General features: G+C 43.9%; 2 protein-coding genes across 2 annotated transcripts in view; both read left to right on the top strand.

The window, feature by feature from the left end:
- The first annotated feature begins 650 nt into the window (after positions 1-650).
- SDHB (succinate dehydrogenase complex iron sulfur subunit B) overlaps positions 651-20,766 on the top strand; it is a 169,500-nt gene continuing 149,384 nt past the window's right edge. The window contains exon 1 of the mRNA XM_069611130.1: positions 651-780. Within this exon, the coding sequence (XP_069467231.1) occupies positions 709-780 (72 nt within the window). The 5' untranslated portion in view covers positions 651-708. The remainder of the gene's footprint in view (positions 781-20,766) is intronic.
- On the top strand, positions 688-3,166 carry NXPE3 (neurexophilin and PC-esterase domain family member 3). The gene is made up of 2 exons (XM_069611129.1): positions 688-780; positions 1,190-3,166. The coding sequence occupies exon 2, from the start codon at positions 1,263-1,265 to the stop codon at positions 2,934-2,936; it is 1,674 nt and encodes a 557-aa protein (XP_069467230.1). The 5' UTR covers positions 688-780; positions 1,190-1,262; the 3' UTR covers positions 2,937-3,166.

Below are 20,766 nucleotides of genomic sequence, written 5' to 3'. Positions count from 1 at the left end.
GACAGGTGGGCGGGGCCGTGTGTAAATGGGCGGGGTCTTTTGTGACTTTAGGCGGGGCATAACGCTCAGGGTTTTTGATTTTCAAATGTAGGCAGGTATGTATAGTATGGAAAAAGAAATGGGAGAGAGCAGAGAAGGGCTCCGTTTATTTTCTTTAGGCGTGTTCGAAGATTGCCAACAACAGTTCACAAACTCACACGGGAAGCGTATAGTACGATATAATATGATAATGAGCTTCCCAATACGTAGAGAAGGCCCTGAAGCCGCCACGCCCATCTCGTAGCTCCTATGGGGACAGAGGGGGGCTACCGGGTGGGCGTGGCTCCAAAGTTTGCATAACGCCTGTCATCATTCTGCCATGGGGATGCACAATACCATACAACACCGGCAACGCGACCTTCCCTTTCACCCTGTCAGCTCTACAGAGGTCTCTGGGATCAAGACGAGCGGCCATCTTGGAATGGGTCATCATGTTTCCTATTGCACGAAAAACCGGTTGGTTCTTTATAAATGACGCTACTGAGGGGTTTCGTAACCTGCACACTGCAGTTCCCCAATCCCCACTGCTTGATTTTGCCACAGTACATTGGGAGTTACACATGACGGGCACCGTTCCAATATGGCCGTTGCCTTCACAACGTTTCGCTTTACGTGCACAGTGCATGCCGGGGAATATGCTGATGACAGGGTCAAGTCAGCCGACAGAAGATGGCTGCTCTCGGGGTCTCCTTGAAACGGAGCGTTGTATTGCTGCGAACAACTGTACCCGGGGGGTTGCAGGTGAGGAGGGGCGGGTTCTGGCAGCACTACCCCCGAACGGAGTGGTTGGGGGAACCTCAACACCGCTGCTCTCACTGAAAGGTGTTGTTATATAGTGATCGCTGCCTCATCAGTGTCTCGATCCTGACCTCTGCCCATTGCATTCTGGGACGTGTAGGCCTGATTATTTGGTAGACAAGAAATTAGTCATTCCGGAACGGGTTGTATCTGTCAAAAGGTTTGTCTTTTAGTCGTCGGTTAAGCAACCCGATTGACGGTTACACTCTACGCCCAGTCGATCGGTTTAGGAAATGCAGACCCAACGCATCATCCTGGGACTGCGTGCTGCATGCCGAGCTTTGTGTAAACTGCTTTGAGGGCAAAAGTAGGAGAAGCTGATTTTCACAGAAATACGTTCTCATTATTACAGAATTCCTGGCGTTGCCCCCCATCTGGATGCGGACATCGTACGGCCCCCTGGATAAATACACCATGAATGGACAATGTCGACCAAGTTCAGCCAATTGCAGCTTTGCCTTTTGATCCTGGCAGTTTTAACGATTCTGGTTTTAATTCATATCATCCATCTAGTGGAGGATCTGGATCACAACACGGAGACTAAATCAAGCTGGTTAGAAGAAACTGCTAAGCAGCAGTTTTTGATGCAGATCATTGACCCTAAGAAAAGGTCATATTGTGGCAATAAGGATCAGCACCTCTCCCATCGAGAACTGGCCGAAGAAGAGTCACTGATTGCAGAAACAGCTTGGCCACAAACGTTATCAAGAAAAACTCCATTTTTGAAGAGCACTGATCCCGTTCATAGCCGTTTTGTGATTTTGAATTCCCAAACTAGCTTTAAAGTAGGGGATCAGTTGGAGGTGCTGGTCCGCGTCCATGATTTTGGTGGAATACCAAAGCTATATGGTGGAGACTATATACAGGCAAAAATCCACTCCCCCTTAGCAAAAGCTGGAGCAATTGGTAAGGTGTTGGATCACAGAAATGGGTTTTACACAATCTATTTTACGTTGCCTTGGCCGGGGGAGGTCAGGGTGTCAGTGTCTCTTGTTCATCCAAGTGAAGGTATACAAGTACTAAAGTGGTTACGTGAGAAGAGACCAGACCGGGTCTATTTTAAAAGTTTATTCAAATCTGGGAGCACAATGGAAACCACTCGGTGCAATGTGTGTCTCTCGACAGAGCTTCCCATTTGTAACTATACAGATCTACGGACTGGTGAGCCATGGTTCTGTTATAGGCCAAAGAAACTGTCCTGTTATAACCGAGTCAACCATGCTAAGGGTGGATATCAGAAAGGGCTGTTGACACAAGAGGAGACCCTTTTTTTCCAGAGTGGTATAAACCTCAAATCTAAGATATTACCTAGTGGTCCTGGATCGGTGACTGTGAGCCCTTTGAACTCAGCAGATGTAAGCAGCCAAGGTCCAACATCTTTTTTATCAGGGTATTATTATGAAGACCAATGGAAGTCGTGGTCTCATTCGATCCGACAGTTCCAAAACTCATCTGACGTTGTACAGTGTTTACAAGGGAAAATTATCTATCTGTTTGGAGATTCTACAATTCGACAGTGGTTTGAATATCTGACCTCCTTTGTACCGGATCTCAAAGAGTTCAGTCTGGGCAGTCCAAAAAATGTAGGCCCGTTCCTCTCTGTAGATGTAGAGCACAACATACTTTTGCATTTCCGTTGTCATGGGCCTCCTATTCGTTTCTCTACAGTTTCCAGCAACGAGCTTCGCTACATTGCAAATGAACTGGATGGCATTGTAGGGGGGGAAGATACTGTGATCGCTATATCCATCTGGTCTCACTTCAGCACATTCCCTCTGGAAGTCTACATCCGGAGACTTCGGAACATCCGCCGGTCTATACTTAGTTTGCTGGACCGTAGCCCTAGTACTGTAATAGTTATTCGAACAGCCAACGTGCAGGAGTTAGGTCTAGAAGTGAGCCTCTTCAACAGTGACTGGTTTTCATATCAGCTTGATGCAGTCTTGAGGAAAATGTTCGCCGGTGTTGGTGTCCACCTTGTCGATGCATGGGAAATGTCACTAGCTCATTATCTGCCACATATGTTGCACCCAGATGTTGTGATTGTTAAAAATCAGATTGATATGTTTTTGTCCTATGTTTGTCCAGAGAAGTGGTAGAAGAACAACTGTGCATATAAAGTAATTTATGGTTTTAGTCCTGCTTCGAAACGGATCTGGTGGTTAATTTAGACTTGATTAAGAGTGGTCAGTTAAGGAAATAGTTTGAGAAAATTATTGCAATCTAAGTATAGTTTGTGTCTTTTCGCACTAACATTTAACATCAGATTGTAAAAAAAGGTCTGTATTGCTCGAATAGTCACAACTGCTGAATAAAAAAAAATAGCCATTCAAATAAATAAGGGAGATCCAAGAATTTATTTTTCATCGTTGTCAAACGCGAAGGGAAATCGGGGGTAAATTACCACCTGCCTTACATAGAAATATATTCTGAAGCAAGATCACCTCTACCATGCATAAGACCTGATTTTAAAATCCAGATCCATTAATTGCTTTCCCATCCGGTGCAATGAAGTCTGCTGATAAGGTTTTGTTTTTCAGAGGTGTCAAGTTTGATCCACTCATGACTTTTCTTTAAGAATGTGAGGTTTTTTGCACAGTCTTGAAACTTCCAACTGGAGCCGGATAACCTTTTTCCCCTCTCATGTCCTATCCCCAACTGTAGGAAATGAGTGAGAGATGACTAATCCACAAATCATTTTAATTTACAGTCAGTGTTGCTTAGAACAGTCTCCTTCAAAGTCCCATTTCCTAACAGTTCAAGACTAATCGTTAATTTCTTCCTTGGCCGTTTGTCTATCCACGGAAATCTAGGACCAAGCATGTAATACTTTCCCTCTTTTGAGCAAAGCTTTGCAATGGCATTAAACACTGTGTAATAAATATAACCAGGGTCTCATTATGAGTTTGGTGTTAATCTCCGAATTACCCCCAAAATCGGTTACTGTCACTGCCACTCGTACCCATGGACTTAACACAGCATTCTGAGTGGTGGTTTGGCAGTGTTGGTGCTAATTTTTGTAGTTCATCAGACTCCATGGTGATTTGGTGGATTTACCATGAGCGGTAATTCAATGGAGGTAAATCCAACCGGTTTTAATTTTTTGGAGTTAAAGTGGAGGATTTAACTCTGACATGACAGTGGAGGTAAATTCCCCCCCCCCCCCCACTTCAAGACAAAACTTATAGTTTGGTGGTGCAATTAAATGTAACCGTTATTCCGTTACTACCAAAAAAAGTGGTGATAAAGGGAATTGCATACAATTTTTGCCCACAGAGCCAAACGTGTACAGAGGCCTATTGGGTCTAATTCTGGGGAAAATACTGCTGGTGGTAAATGACCACTATACAACATCTTCCACACCACTTTGTGTAATGGAGTTAATATCAGTGTTCCGTGTTACCATTAACAGTCTAGATTTAAAACTGATGGTAATTACCATCCATAAATGCCACTAATCCAAAACGAGTTTTCCTGCATTTGATGCAACTCTATACATTCCACTCCGAGTAAAATTACATATGCTACTTAGTTTGGTTGACCCCCTGCAGGAAAAATACACTTGAATAAGTGAATTATGACAACACTTATACACTTTACAGCGGCTTCTTACGGGTAAGCTTATTTGTTAAGGCTGCATCAGTGCTGATATTACTTTACAATTGTTATTGCCGCCATTTATGTCATAATTCTTTGTGATGGCATTATTTGCTCTCTTGGATTTAACACCAGCATTAAAATTACAAAGGAGACTTTTTAATCCAGTTTTGATAGATCAAGTCTGTAACTATGGTACTGTACCAACTGGTACATTTACCACCAGTGGTACCGTACCAATCTTCATGGAATAAGATCAGTCACGTTGATTATCTTATGGAGCACATAGTCTCGCAGATATTTTTGAAAGCAGAAAGATTTCAAACAAACCAAGTTAGCAGCCTTTAGTTTTTAGAAGCCTATCTTCTTGACTTTCCTCTTATGAACTTACTACAGTAGCTCATTATGGGAGATGAGACGACACTCTGGCTCATCCTACAGTACACGTTTCTGTGTAGGGATCAACCTTTCCACAGAGTGGGGTTTTCTCTTGCTGCCTACGAAGTCATTTTCACTTGGGTGTCCCCTAATAATAATAATGAACATGTAAAAAGTGAGTGTTTTGATTACCTAGCAGATTTGTGTATTGATATTCAATGAAGGCCTGTTTCCGTGGTCCGTTTTAAATATACAGTATATGTAATTAAAACCTTTAATTTGGGGTAAACGAGGTTTGACACCTGCTTTTCCCATGCAAATTATATTGATTATTTTAGCAATTCCCTCCCACAAAGTGTGCATGCTTTGCGGTTTTGGGAATTCCATATCATGCCCTCCACATCAGCAGACAAGCAGCAGTAGCTCCGCCAAGCTCGGGACCAAAGAATCGATAAAGGTCTCCGGTCTGAGACAGGCTTCCAATGCTTAGGTTTGTGCTGCGCAGACTCCTTAGGTCAGTGGTCTGCAACCTGCAGCTCGCAATGTTTTGGACTACCACTCCGATGATTCTTTACCATTTACAATGCTGGCTAGAGCTCATGGGAATTGTCTAAAACTTTGTAGGTCCCTGCTTTAGGTGGTCGTGCCTGGAAGTTCTTCTCCCTGCCCCTTTTAACAATTGTTTCCTTCGTGCCCTAAAATGTGAGTTTGTCGATCGGTGGGATAATTTCACTTGGAAACAAGCCCGAGACTGGATTTAAATGGCTCTAGCATTTATTTACCATTCCAGTGATGTCTGACTATACCCTGTCGGTACATTGCATGCTAGATTAACTTCTTGAAGTGATTGTTGGGGGGGAAAAATCTGTAGCCTTTCCGATTTTGTATTTATTTAACAAGATGTAATTTTGAGCTTAAATGATTTATACAGACCACAGTCCTAGGATAAGGTAGGGCTGGGTGATCTGGACCAAAAGTCATATCTCAATATTTATGGGCTGATTGGTGATATACGATGTATCTCGATATTGTTTATGTGGGTTAAATTCTCATGGTTAATGTCAGAAACCCCTTTTATTTATAAGACACTGATCAAAATAAAGTCCAAATATGGGGTTCCTCTTCCTGTTTGAGAATACACAAAACTGTGTAAATAAATTGTAGTATATGTAATACTGTATGTGTTTATATTTATAATTAAATATCTCTCGATGTTAACAATATTGCTTTATCCTGTATCAATTTTGAAAATAAAACTCAATACATTGCCCAACCCTAGGATAATATGCCTTTACATAAGGGCATTTGAAGTATAGAATTTATTTATTTGCATTTATAAAGCGCACAAAAGGCCCTGGGGCATCGTGGCGCTGTTATAGAGTGCTTAGTTTACATAGGTAGTACGACGGTTTTGAATACATACTATAGACCGGTATCAGACAGTGACCAGGAAAACGCGTGCATTATGCTGTTGCTATGGTTACAATGCAACAGCATGTATATGTAGGCTAATTAAGTACGTTAGCAGAACAGTAGTTTTTAGCGTTTTGCTGAAGGTGGTGTAGGATTTTTCATTCCTTAGTGTAGCAGGGCATTACAATTTTTTGGTGCGAGGTGTTGAAAACTGGACCCTCCCGCTTTGGTTCTTTTGAATGTGGATACATCGATCTGATTGGAGAGGTGGGATCTAGTAGGTCTGTTGAATGTTTGCCTGGTAGTAAAAGGCTTAAAATAGGAACATGCAGATAAGATTTTCAAATAAGACTCCCTATATTTTTTAAAGTTGGGAGTAAAAAGAATTTTTAGGGACTAACAAACTGTCATATTCCCAATGGGAGTATTTCATAAGCAAGTAAAATATTTTAACTGTAAAAAAGAAAGGTATTTTGGAACGAAGTTGGGTCCGTATTAAACCTCGTAAGTCCTTTGTTGGTCAGCCACACTCTCACACTAACTGTCAAACTCCGAACCCAAACACACACAACATTCCACTCCTTCCCAAGATCCATTCCTATGACGACATGAATGGTGAATGAGATACTGACCAGGAAGCCACTACAAATCCCTACATATCTCCCTCCTTAACAGAAAGAACAATTAAAAGAACCCACTAATCACAACAACCTGAAGTTACTGACCATTCTGACCCTCCAATAACAAGCACAACAAAATGCACTCCCAACAACCAAATCTTCACTTACTGCGGGTCCTGCAGTACACCTAACCAAGAGACCAGCTCCACTTCCATCAACACACAAAACCAACAACAAACTTGCAACACTTGTACAACCTATTCATAACTCCTCTTCTTATAATAATTACGGTCACACTTACTCTCTCACTACTCACACAAAAGAGCCTGTAAGGTCCTGACCCCACGACCAAAATGAAAGCGGGCTACCCCCAGTGCCCGACATTCACTCCGTGTGAAAACCGTTCACCTTAAGTTCTCCCATGAAGCTTACAAACTTCACAAAATTTGTACAATTCAACAAATGCAAATTCAACAACGGCTACGCTAGAGTTCTCCATCACCTAGGCACCAGTTCATTTGACCATAACATTCAACAAACGCCTAGGCTTAAGTTGAAGGTTTCCACACCTCAAGATACCTATTAAATCATATTCTGAAATAGGAACGTACTGTAAATGTACAGCCTTATACAGCCCTTAACCAAAATACCCACTATATCACCGATATTAAAACATACAGTGCACATACATTCTCGTACAGCACTGAACAATGTGACCCTCTGCACACCACTATCTTCACAACACATAACAACCGCACCTGTCACAACCACTTCTATTAATTTTTCATTGTGAGCACAGGGCAAACCCATATTCAAAGTCTCTGAATTGCCCATAGACCTGAAATGGAAACATAAGTTATGCACATACTCTGTTATGCCAGTCGATTTGAAATGAAAAAAAACATTAGAACACATATACCTCATTAACAGTTCCTGACACGAAAGTCCTTAAGTTGCTTGTAGGTTAGAATAGCAAAATGATAAACTTACACAGTACATGCATAATAAAGCAAAATCTTTTAGTAAAACTACCAAAATAATGCCCCTTTAAGTCCCTACAATGTCCCCATTTCTTTTCCCAATGGGCATTTAATTCGTTAAATGCACCCACACAACAATTACAGAGTGCTAGTCCTCTCTCTCGATAATCCCAAATACTCCCATAATGGGAATCTCTCCTGGAACCTTGGACAAACCCTACTTCCTCCACCGGAAAATGTGCACACGTTTGCAGACCATCAGTGTGCTGAAAACTCGAAGATCCTTGCTGCTCACACACTGCTTCCTCCAGATCTTCGAACATTTCTTTTCCTCTCACAGACAACTTGCTTCTTTTCCCGTATTTCGAGTCTCCCTGACACTTGCTTTCATACGTTGTCGCTGCAGCTCCTCCGCATAATGCCACCTCACCTTCCTGGGTCTCAGCACCAGCATACATCAATTCTGTAGGAAACTCCTCCTTATCCAGCATGAATTTCCTCTTGCCCAGCACTGTGACAGTTCCTTCTAAAGTAGAAAGAACCCTTGTGTCGTCCTCTGAACGCTGTAACTGTGTCACGCCCTGTGACATCATCAATCTAGTCTTGACTGGCGAGCCCCTCGGAGCTCCCTTCCAACTATAACTTTACTCTCACACACGCCTTGTGTATGCCCTGTGCACTTCCAATGCTACATGCCTTGTGTAGGTCCTGCGCACGCCCTGTGTACTTCCAATGCTACACGCCTTGTGTAGGTCCTGTGCACTCCCAATGATACATGCCTTGTGTAATTCCAAACAAAATGTGTCAAAACCACGAATAACTCTGTGTTATTCTGGTTGCCAAAGTTTATTTCATATCATGCATGCGCCCTGCGTACTGTTCGGAGAAAGCTCCAGCCCCTCTGTTTACAGGGAACGAAACACACTGTTCTGTCCCAGTCACTTGAAGCGCATATCAAACATTTTAGCACATACTTCTAGTGGCTGACCTTTCTTATCTTCTTGCAGCGCTTGTCACCGCTGGCCCCAACCCATTGATTTAGGGTCTTAACCCTTTCGCGGAGGCTCGCGCACACTGTTACGGTTCTCACCTGGGGCCCCGAGAGGGGGGGGGGCTGGTGGATGTCTCTTGGTAGTCCGTTCACTCCTGGCTGCGGATCACAGCCCTGGCCTGCCAGTCGTCTGCTCACAAGAGGGCACTGTCACTTCCCGTAATCCCCGCAGCTCAGTGTCAAAATAAAAGCCTTTACTTTAGTTTTCTTTACCTTCAGGGCTGCTCCGTGTCGGCGAGCGGCATTCGATGTGGGACACTGATCTCAAACAACAGAGCTCTGTGATCCCTCCGCACACTTCACACGATCGCCGCTGGCGCACCGACAGTTCCGCTTTTCTTTTTTTTTTCTTTTTAAAGCGGCGCTCCTGAGATTGGCATCCTCGTCGCCAATGTAACGAAGTTGGGTCCGCAAAATAAACCTCGTAAGTTTATTGTAGTGCCTCAGCTCAGTTTACGATTACACGTCAGTATGAAGATACGTACATCCACCAGCCCCCATGGTCAGCCACACTCCCTCACTAACTGTCAAACTCCGAACCCAAACACACACAACATTCCACTCCTTCCCAAGATCCATTCCTATGACATCATGAATGGTGAATGAGATACTGACCAGGAAGCAACGACAAATCCCTACATATTTCTAATAAATATTTCTTTGCACCTAGTTATTCATGCACATTAAAAGGTAATTGTGTACCTCTTCAGATCAGGCAGTAATACCAGAGTTTCATCCTGTAGCTCTACATGTTGTATTGGTCCTCGGTGGGTCAAAGCAGGGTCATGTGTCCGTTTCCTATTTTTTGTTGGAGTATTTTTACTGCCTATTTTTTTGGTGGTATTGAAAGTGACCTATTTTAGGGAGTAAATGTCTTTTACACTAATTATCTGTAGGGCCTGGAACATAAACCAGGTGCATAGCCTGAAGGACGATAAAATATTTGTACCTGAAGCCAATATTTACAAATTACATTAAGTAACCTTGCGGGCAGAATGGAGGACAGGAGGGTTAGTTTGGATAGGAGGGGGTTGGGGTCCTTCCATTGTTGGAAGGTGAAGGTGGAGTTTAAATGTTGTTTTGAAGAGTTCCACTGAAGAGATGGCTGGGGAGAGCATTCCAGTGCAGTGGAGCAAAGAGAGAAAAGGAGCAAAAGCGGACTGAGGCACAGAGGGGGGAACTGCGGTGGCCTGAGGGGTTGTGATGAGGGCGAGTGCAGTGAGATGCATTCAGTGAGGTAGTGGGGGGGGCAAGTCCGTGGATGGATTTATAGCAGAGTAGCAAGAATTAAGGGAGCGATTATTCATCGATGGCAGTCAGCATGTTAACTGGAGGTGAGGGAGGATCTGTGTGGGTTGAAAAGTGTGCGTTGAGGGAAGCAAAAAATTAGAGGGGTGACCATGACCAAGAAGAAAGCTTGCACAGTAGTCTAGTTGGCCGAGCACAAGAGTAGATGCAAGGGTTTTAGAGGAGTGGTTTGTGAGATGAGGGCAGATTTTTCTAATGTTTAGGAGGTTGAGTTTGGTTGCAGTGGATGTCATGTCAAAGAGAACCCCGCGGTTGTGAGCCCTTGAGCAAGGGAATTCATAACTACAACCCCCATGGTTGGGTTAAAGTTTGGTGGTCTTTAGATTAAAGCTTGTCTCCAGTGAAAGAGGTGTGTCGCCATGGGAATGCACATTTTGACAGAGTAGGTTATACCTTTTTGATATATTGTCACTAAATAAGCTTCTAATCTTGGTCTATTACAAAAGACCATCCCAAGTAGTTTAAAAACTTTAAAGCCCTTTCACTGTTACCTTTTATTTGACAGCCGAAGAGTTACTCGCTGACATAGTTATGCGCAGGGCTAAACGTTTCAAGTGACTAACCAGCCATGAAAAGTCACTTGCCCCTTAATTTTTCACATATACACCACACCGTTTTTTGATTTTCAAGAGTCAATTACCACTAGCCAATGACTGGGAGCGAGTGAAAAGTTTGAGACCTGTTATTTGAATTAGTTGACTACATAATTATGTAGCAAGTACAGTTCCATTATCGACTTGGCTAGTTGTTCCATCATGGGCACTAAGTTATATGCTTTGTTGTGTCAGCGGGATGGCTGTTTCATTGCCTGAAAGTCAGCGGGAAGAAATGGTCAATTCATTTGTTGGCTACACCAGCAGGGCTCCTCCGTTTTCAACTTGCATTGCGTCAGAAAAACGGCTCAGTTATCTGATTGTTTGTCAGTAAGACATTTCAGTAATTGACTTGGCAAATTATGTATACCAGATTGGGCTGGCATGCATTTGAACTCAGTTGTTGAGTTTGTTAGCAGAATAACTGGATTTACCATTTAGAACGGTGCTATTCAAGCTTCCCCTCCCCTGGAGTGAAAATATTGTTGCTGGCGCCTCCCTAGATGCCGTATCGCCTTACATTTTTCATTAAAAAGCAGTCACTGTACTCCCTTTTGGAAGAGCCTCACACCCCCCAGACAGCCTGCGGCACCCCAAGGGAGGGGGGGGGCAGCCCCACAGTTTGAAGACTACTCATGTAGAAGGTTAAAATAGGGCTTCTTAGTTATTGCCTGGTTGGTTCTAGAAACCGGCACAGCTCGATTATGTATTCAGTGCTTTGTCTCGGGAACAGTACCAGTTAATTTATTGATTACTTGCAGGATCGCTCTACAGAGCATCTCGGGAGGATAGCTCCCGGGCAACGCCCTCGCATTGGAAGCAAGACGTGGAGTAACACTGTTTCGATCCCTGGGACCGTGATTGGAAACCTCTGGGTATTAAGCATTGACTTGGTTGGTTATACCACCAGGGCAGATACTTTATCAACTTTGTGTTATGTGAGCAGTACACTTCCATCTCCGTTTCAGTGGGCTAGTCTATAAAGCAGGTTGTTATTGGCGTTGTTCCTGCTTTGTTTTGATCTTGATAAGACAGTTATCTGCTTTTTGCATCACGTTGTCAAGCCGGCCAATTTATCGGCTTGGATAAGCAGGGTGAATATTATTGGCTTCAATAGATTTGTTGGTGTAATAGGCTAGGTGGATTACAGGGTTTTTCAAAGTGCCCCAGTCATGGTTTAGGGTTAATGCTCCAAATGCCAAACGTATGAATCTCGGGCCTGTGGGTTCAATTGTTTGTAAACTGGGCTTTTTTTAGCTGGTCCAAGGCAGTTTTAAAGTGAGAATGTTTCTAAATTAATACAAACTATTTAAATAGGGCTACTGTAATACAAATAATTAATGTGCTACAGCAGTTCATCACGGTCACCACATTGTGATCTTATGAAACCATAATACTGTAAGTATTACACTACAGTTGCTAAAGTGGCAGCAAGAAATGTGGTCACCATGGATTTCATCCTTGTTGAGTTGGAGCACAAACCATATGACAGGCTGGCACAAGGTCCCCATTGAAAGCCGTCCGCTACTGTTATATAGTTTGATTTTACCATAAGGTCAAGTAAATCCACGCCATACTCCCAATCCGCTTGGACCAGCGTTAAGTTTTGAAATAAGTGTGTGAAAGTAACATGGCTTGTGCGTTATGGAAAATGGATTTAACCATTAACTTGCACTAAGCCGACTTCAAAATGTGTTAACCATACAGCATTCTTGTGTGTTTTTGTTGGTAGAATAATGATGAGCGATAAGACCTCTTTAAAGGTAATATATTTAGTGAGCTTATATATTTTCAAGTGGGTTTACTGTCATTGGGATCGGAAAAAAAACGGCGCAGAAAAGAATCTAAACTAGAAAATAAGCCTAGTTCTGTGCCAAAATGTCGCTTTGCCTTTCATGACAGTAAAAGGGTCTTGGCACGTTTGTGCATCTTTAAGCATGCCAGAATCTGGCCAACCTCAGGCACGAGGAAATAGTGATTTGCCCAAGGTGAGATGTTTTCACACAAGTGGGGATCAGAATCCACGCCGTCTAATTTTTTCATAGATGGATGTATAGAATGAACAGAGCGATGGAAGGCTAGGTAGATCTGATAAATGGATAGCAAGGAAGGTTATCTAGATATTGTGGAAGCACAGAGATGGGAAGGATAGATCTGGGTAGGAGGAATAGATGTAAATGGGGAAGAATATTATAGCATTGCTCATGTGATGTGTTTACACACGTGAAGTAAGTTGCACGATCCATGCACAGATCCTCTGGTAAAGCGCTGCCCAATTTTAAGGTGGCCCGTCTGATGGTAATGTTTTCCTTTTTATATGAATTACTAGATACGGAGCAAGTTTGGCTTGAAAGAGTATTGCAGTGCTGGCGATGTGGTTTCATTTATCTAGTCATTGTAGAACTTTGGTGGCTGCATTCTTTGGCTTCTTCAGCGGATGTTCCGGGGATGCCCAAGTGGATATTGGTCACATAGTTTAGCCCTGATGAGAGCAGGAATTTGAGCGGTGGTCCAGAGGTGTACAAAGGTGAGAAAAGACAGCATAGGTCTGATTAACGTCGGGTGAAAGAAGCATTGCCAATGCAAATAGTGTTGGCATTTGCCACTTAAGGCTTTCAACACGCGTACTACAATAATACAGATTTTCCACACAACATTACAGAAAGTCATGATTCTATTAAAGACACACAGGCAAAGTATTAGGCTCTACTCTGCTCTTTACTTCGCGAGCAGCATAAACCATTCAACATAATTCAAGTACAAACATCAAGAAAAACTTCAGAATCCATAAAGCGTAGTCTTTTTGTAGTTTTGTGCTTGATGTTAATCCTTCCATGTGATGTCCTTGTCCAGTCACTATCCTTCCACGACCTTAACTTCCCCTGCCGACTGAACTTCCTTATCTTTTTACTGATTCTTCATAACCTTAACTATGCGCCGAACTTCTAACTCCAATCCTTTTTGACTCCTCAAGTACCTGACAGCTTTCACTCTGTTCCTGCAGAAATACTTAAAGACAAGCACAGAGTGTAAACCAGTTATTATCGCACTCCTAGCCGACTACAATGCTTTTGTGTATTTATCCTAACACGCATCTACATTTTACATGCATTCACCACATTACGATTGCGAGGGTGGGATAGTCCTTCGCCTCTGTGTCTTTAGTAGAATCCTGACTTTCTGCAACATTGGTGTGGAAAATCTGTATTCTATGTCAATACAAGGCTCGGATTATGCTTGTAAAGCTTACTCGCCACCAAAGATGATACTTGGCCGATTGGCTGAAAATGCAGTTCTTTAAAAACCAACTAATTCGACCAGTCTGCCTCCTTCAGAATGTCTTTTAGCCTTGATTGGATGTTAAGGTGTCACGACTCGCTCCCTTCGCTCCCGTTCCCACCACTTGGGGGCATGATTTGGGGTTTATTCCCTACTGGACCTTTCCTCTGAACCTTATGCTACAGTGCTGTGATGAATTGGGAGCGCTAAATCCCTATTTTCCAAGCTACTTCCCTTCCGGATCCATTCCAGGTTTTTGGCAGCCAGCATGCTTCTTTAACCAAATGACTATGCTTCCCAGAATGCCTGGCCCACTGCTCCACCTCCACCCTTGCAGGACAAGGTTGGGTGGAGGATAGGTAACAGCTGTGGCTGCAGGTGCAGCAACCAGCACACCTGAGGCGTGTGCTCGTTAAGCAGCTTTAAAAGCCTCAGTCTTACTTCAGTCCAGCGCTGGTCATCGTTTGCAGTGTTCCTGTTGTGACTAGTCCCTTGTTCCTTGTTCCTTGCCTTTGTACCTAGTTCCTAGTTCCTGTTTTCTTGTTCCTCCGCCCTGAATTTCGGATTCATGCGCTAATTGATTTCTGCTCCCTTGATTTCCCATTTTTGTCTTCCTCTGTTTGCAGGCAGCATTTCTCAGTGCTTTCCCCTTTTAGATGCAGCCCAGTTTGTCTGTGTTCTATATTTCTTTGACTCTGTCCTTTGCTGCTGTAAACCCGTATGCCTTAGCCTTCCTCTTAGATTAGCATCCTGTCTTTCCCTTGGAGGGGTAGGGGGAAGTTTGCATTGGTTATTTCGTTTTTCCCTGCTCCTGATCCTTATTTTCCATTGGGATCCATTCCATGTTTTCCATTGCACAACTGCATTTATTTCCCATTTGATATTTAGGTGTGGTGTGCGGTTGTAGCTAGCTCCTGTGTGAATGCTTATGTTTTCCTCACTAATTTGTAAACACTATTCCAACTTAGGTATTTAGTTTTCCTCCCATTGCTGTTATAGCCTTTCTGGGTCCCAGTTTCATCAACAGGATTCGTGGGCTAGCTGACATTCAAGAGGTTTATCTCGTCCTCGTGAGTACTGTTCTTTAGTTCCCTTATTTAATACCATCAAGAGTGTTCGTTCACAGATCCTGTCATTGCTTGCCCTCCACGTGGGTTTAGCGCTGTCAGTACCTGTAACAGCAATTGGGGGTAAGGCGCTTGCCGACTTTCCTCGCGGTCAGGTGCTTACCCCACATCCCTTTTCATATATTGGTTTTGTTGTCACACTCTATTTGCACTCCTGGGTTCTAGCATACATGAGTCGTTGTTCCTGTGTGCACGTAGTTTAATTCGAAGCCTTTCACTGTGTAATTTAGTGCACATTTCCCTTGCCATATTCGCTGCCTTTGTACTCGCCTGACTAATCCTGACATAAGGTTTTAGATGTTATTGCGCCCCTAGCAGAGGGAGCGCCATGCACCTCGATGTCGATCCTTGCCTGTTTCATGCACCATCTCACTCATCTGGCTAGCGTATACGCTGAAAATGCTAAGTATGTCTTGCATAGTGCAATTAGAAGCTGTGACTCGCCTGCTGGCCTAAGCTATTTTGTCATATCCTCTTATGCCGTCAGACATCCGACCGCACTAGGTTTAGGTTATCCGGAAAAGCCTGATATGATACAGATGTAATCCCCATTGTTGTCCTCTTAGAAACATAAAATGTGACTCCTGATGTGAGAATGGTCTCCTGTCCAACTCCAATACTCTGACGTCCGATACTCTTTTACAGAAGATGAGACTGAGCAGTGTGGTGATCTTGGCCAAGATCTTCCTAGACAGTGTCATTATCTGGCCAGTTGGTAAAAAGCCTCAAGACTTAACGTCCCGTCCCATAAACTACTATACTTTGGCTCTGATGGTTTCAGAATTTCTATTCCTCTGAGGAGTCTGCATACCAAGGGTGCTCCCCTATCAGAAAGCCTTCCACTCGTCTGCGCCCCACCGAAATGGCAGAGCGAAAAGTATTAACTGTTATATAAGCCTTGCCTTGTGCTTCCAACGCGTCCAAGAAATGTACTGCCAAGAAATGTACTGCATGTGTTGCATCCGTTCTAGTGTGATGTACTTCCCTAGCCAGACACCTGCTATGCCACTTTGCCCAAGCATCTTTTTATAAGCTTTCTTAGTCCCGGGTGCTCAGGATTCTCCAATGATCCGCTCAGCTTCTCCTGATAATCCTAGCACAGACCAGGCTCCCCGGAAATCAACCACGCTATTAGATTCAAGTTCCCTAATTGTATCAAGGGATGAATTTCGCCTGCTGGGCCCCGTAGGATAATTTCGTTTTGAGGCAGTAGTATGGGTTTCCTGTAAGACCTCTCCAATAGGCCTGGGAACCATGCCTGGCCCTTCCAATCTGCCATCACTAAAATTAGTTTTGCCCTCTGTCTTTGTCTGCGTTAATTCCCTCAGAATCATTGCGAATGGAGGAAAAGCGTACTCCGTGCCTGGAACCCATGCTTGAAGATATAAGTCCATCACAGCTGCTTCCGGATCTGGTCTCCAACTGTAAAACTACAGAATCTGTCTGCTCAGCCTCAATGCCAACCAATCTGTCCGGCAGGGACCCCAATGCCTCATGATCTGAAACCCTGTTCAGTCCCGCCGCCAATTACTGGAATCCCACAGGTATCTCGAGTTCCGGCCCGCTACTTGATTTTGCAGCCCTGGAAGGCATTCTGCTCTCTTCCTCTGAAGGCATGAGTGCCGGAAGTCTTTTGCTAGCTCTGCCAGCATGCTGGAATTCTTCCTGTCCAGCCTATTTTATATACCTGACCCATGGAGACGATGTCCCTCTTGAGTAGGACGCAGTATTGGGCCCTGTCCTGGGTCCAGCATCTCACTGTGAAGTAGCCTGCCAACAGTGGATATGTAGGCTGAGCTCCCCTTCTGACCATCTGCCACCGGTTGTCATCTCCCCACATCTGGCTCCCCAAACCCATCGGCTGGCGTCCGAATCTATCTCCATGTCTGAGGAGGAACCAATATCTCTCTCTCTGCACCCAGTAGGTCGCCGGTCAGTATGTCTGGGCCTATCGCCTCCTTCCTCTCTATCTTTTACTGCCATTTGCCAAATTTTCATTATCTGGCCGACAATGTCTAGAACCTTTTCCTGACAAGCTCTCCATGATCTGTCAAATCCTCTGTATATCCTTCCCGTAAAGGCCCAGGAACGTCAACATGCGTTCATTTACTTCTGGTGTGTCCGCCACCCTTTCCGGGGCGCGAGGCCTGGGGCACTCTGCACTCAACTTATTTCTTGCATCTGTGTATGTAGCCTTTTTCTTTAAATACATCGCAATCTTGGATGTTGGTGCACATTCAGAAAATCTGGGATGCTCAATGCTGTCCGGGTCAAATACATCCACAGTTGTTCTTAGTCCACTGACCTTTTTACTTTTCTTGAACGCTTTACAAGTGAATTTATTTATTTATTTTTTATTAATTAATACATTTTTTGCTTGATGATGAACTCTCTATCATGCACGCTTTTGTTCTCGATATTCCGACCAGCTTTGTAAGTCTTGGTCGTCTGAATTGGGTGGACTGTCCTGTCCTTCTCTGCTCGCCCACTCTCTGCTCTATCAGCGCCACTGTATCGGCTGTGTGGCATGCCCAGGGGGTTGTGGGTGTTGTCCTTCCGGTGGGCCTTCTTTCTTTCTGCTTTGATTTGTTTTGGTAGTGCGATCTTTTGGGCTTTTGATTTTTTTCAACTCTCAAGCCCTGTGAGAACGCCAACCAATTGTCCACTAAGCTGAAATGTTTGGTGAATGGCCCCAGGCCTGCACAAATAGCCTTCTAAACGGCTTGCACCGTTAGTCTGCTGCAATATATATTATATATATATATGTCTGGTTTTCAGCTTTTGGTATATGCAGTGTGTATTGGGACTGCACCCGTTCACTGGTTTATCTTGGGACAGTGCCCATTGTATGTCAGTGCTTTGGGTTCTTATCCTTACCTTGATAGAGGAGCTGTGACTGCTTGTTGGTTGGTCGACTGCGTGACAGCTTGGCCCCGCTCCGAATCTCGTGTTCAGTCATTCGCTTTCACGAAAGCTAGCCAGAGAACGCCGGAACCAAAGAGTCATGCAACCTCTTCTGTGCTGCACTGGCCCCTTCTGCTGAATGTGTTGCCTCTCGGCGCCGGACTCCAGGCCCCGTCGCGCCAGCTTCCCTCTGCAGATATGTTCTCCATACCCCCTACAGCTCTGTCGGTAAGTTAAATGTATAAATATTCACTCACTAAATTCTGTACTTATCTGCTGCCCGAGCAGCAAAGAAAGGGGAGTAAGTTGAGTCAGCGTTGGGTCAGCAGGGGAAGTTAAGGTCGTGGAACTATACTGATTGGACGAGGACATCCCGTGGAAGCAATAACCTATCAAGCACAAACTACGAAAAGACTGTTTTATGGACTGTCGTTTCTCTTGATGTTTGCACTTGAGTTATGTTGAATTATTTATGCTGCTTGAGAAGAGTTGAACATAATCTGAGCAAAATGTAGTTTTAGGCGCCCCTCTGTGAGAACAAACACAGCCCATTGACCTGTTCTTTGGGAAGGTGCCACCTCGAGAGTCCGCATCCACACTTTAGCTAACTGTACCTTTCACAGATGGGGAAATATCTATTTGCATATCAGTCTTTGTCCCTCCCACATGGGTAGTCCAGACCAAAATTATATGGTAATTCCCTTCTGAACAAGAGTACCAACAGCAACGCCATACACGTGTTTCAGCTTTGTTGGGCATCATCAGTGAGGTGGAGCTGTGCCTCTCTGAGAACAGTGAGCAAGGGTCCATGTCTGGATGACCCTGGGAAACTTGGGGTGACGGGTGACTAGACCTAAGTCCATTGAAATAATCAAAATGTAGTCCTAGGCGCCACTGCGAGAACAAACGCAGCCCATTGACCTGTGCTTTAGGAAAGTACCCACTTGAGAGTCCGGAGCCACACTTTAGCTAACTGTACCTTTCACAGATGGGAAATATCTATTTGCATATCAGTCTTTGTCCCGCCCACATTGGCAGTCCATTACCGAAATTCTATGGCAATTCCCTTCTGCTCTTGTTCTCATATCATCAAAAGCTGAGGTATTCCTACAATTGTCAGGTTTTGCGGTTGAAAACTTGAGGTGATTTCGCTGTTGCCATGAACCTCAACTGTTTATACTGTATTGGCAGCTCATTTTCTCTTGCCCCAGGAGAATTGCTGCGAGTTAGCATTCATCGCTCTGTGTAAAACAGTACTTTGCATGTAAAATGACACACACAGCGCAGAAAGTTTGGGATGCTTAGTTAGTCTTCACGCCTCAGACCACTTCATGACCACTCTCCGATCAAGGAGATATATATAATGAGGCAACCAGGAAGGAGCCATTTGTATATAAGAAGCACCACCCGAGAAACGCATTAGAAAACAGGTACTGGCAATGCTAACAGTTTGCACTTTTGTGTTGGCATGCAAAAGGCACTTGCCAGGCACTGCCTTAGTGGTATTAACTGGCCATTGATTGTATAAGGTGCATAATGGTGTGAGTACCTGGGCATCTACTTGCAGTGTCTGGCAAATGCATAATACTTCTACACAAGCCAATGCTTGTTTTTGACAGGACTCCAGTGAAGGGCACGCATAGTCCTTATAAAGAGTGGCTGAAGACAAACCTGCTTTAGACATTTGTATTACACCAGTAGTAGGTTTACAGTTCCAATTAAGTATTTAACTCTCAGAAGACTTCTTTGAAAAAAAAGTGTCAGGCACTTTGAATACAACGTTTGATTGTATGGCTTTATTAAAGTTGGCTAAAGCAGATCCCAAGAGGAGGTGTTTTGGGAAGTACAGGAACTGTGTGGGAATGGCCATGGGGATTACCATGGCCATGGGCAGTCAATGGGTAGGCAAATAACCAAGCACCTACAAGCTGTGTTTCCCTCCTCATATGCCATTTCTCCATATCTGTACTCTGTAGTTTCGGAGTAGCCACTTAGTGCCACCCAATAGCCCAAACTAAAAAGGAGGACGAGCACAGCCTCCTCCCTAAATGTATACCACTGGCCCCTCTGGGCAGGCACCATCTTCACTTTGTCACTTTCGATCCTCATTCCCATGGTTTTTCTCCCCTTCGATCTGCCCCTCACCCTCACGCTTCTCGTGCGCTCTGCTCCTCCTCGCTCTCTCTCCTCCTCTTCGCGCGCTCTCCTCCGGCCACCAGATAAGTGTTGTACCAGGCCTTTTTATGCTTGCAAATCTTGTAAAATGACAGCTTTATTATTTTCCTGCGTATATTTACGCACAGGTTTAGAGCAGAAGGCAGTGCAAAGATCAGGTTACTTGAAAGAAACCGGAACGCTGCTTTTGATTTTATTAACATGGATGTAATTGCAAGCCATGGAGAAAAACCTCTGAAACAGAATTTGTTTCTCTGAAGCCTTTCAAAAAAGAAACCACACACTGTAATAAAGGGAATAATGATTTCCGTTCAGCTTCTGCTGTGTTGTGTGAAGCAAACAGAAGCACTCTGCATATTTTCCTAGCATTTTCGGACTGTATAATTAATAAGATTTAAAAGATGAGTTACAATTGAGAATACATTTTTTAAACAAATAATGCTTTTTTTCACAGTGAAAGAAAACCAGTATTGCACTATTTTATTTTTCAGAGTTATTGTGCTG

Source organism: Ambystoma mexicanum, chromosome 8, assembly GCF_040938575.1.
Source record: "Ambystoma mexicanum isolate Mex_15411 chromosome 8, UKY_AmexF1_1, whole genome shotgun sequence".
In the NCBI taxonomy this organism is placed as follows: Eukaryota; Metazoa; Chordata; class Amphibia; order Caudata; family Ambystomatidae; genus Ambystoma; species Ambystoma mexicanum.
This window is presented reverse-complemented; position numbering and strand designations above follow the sequence as displayed.

Coding starts and splice junctions, on each gene's coding strand:
- NXPE3 (XM_069611129.1), top strand. CDS start 1,263: ATGTCGACCAAGTTCAGCCAATTGCAGCTTTGCCTTTTGATCCTGGCA.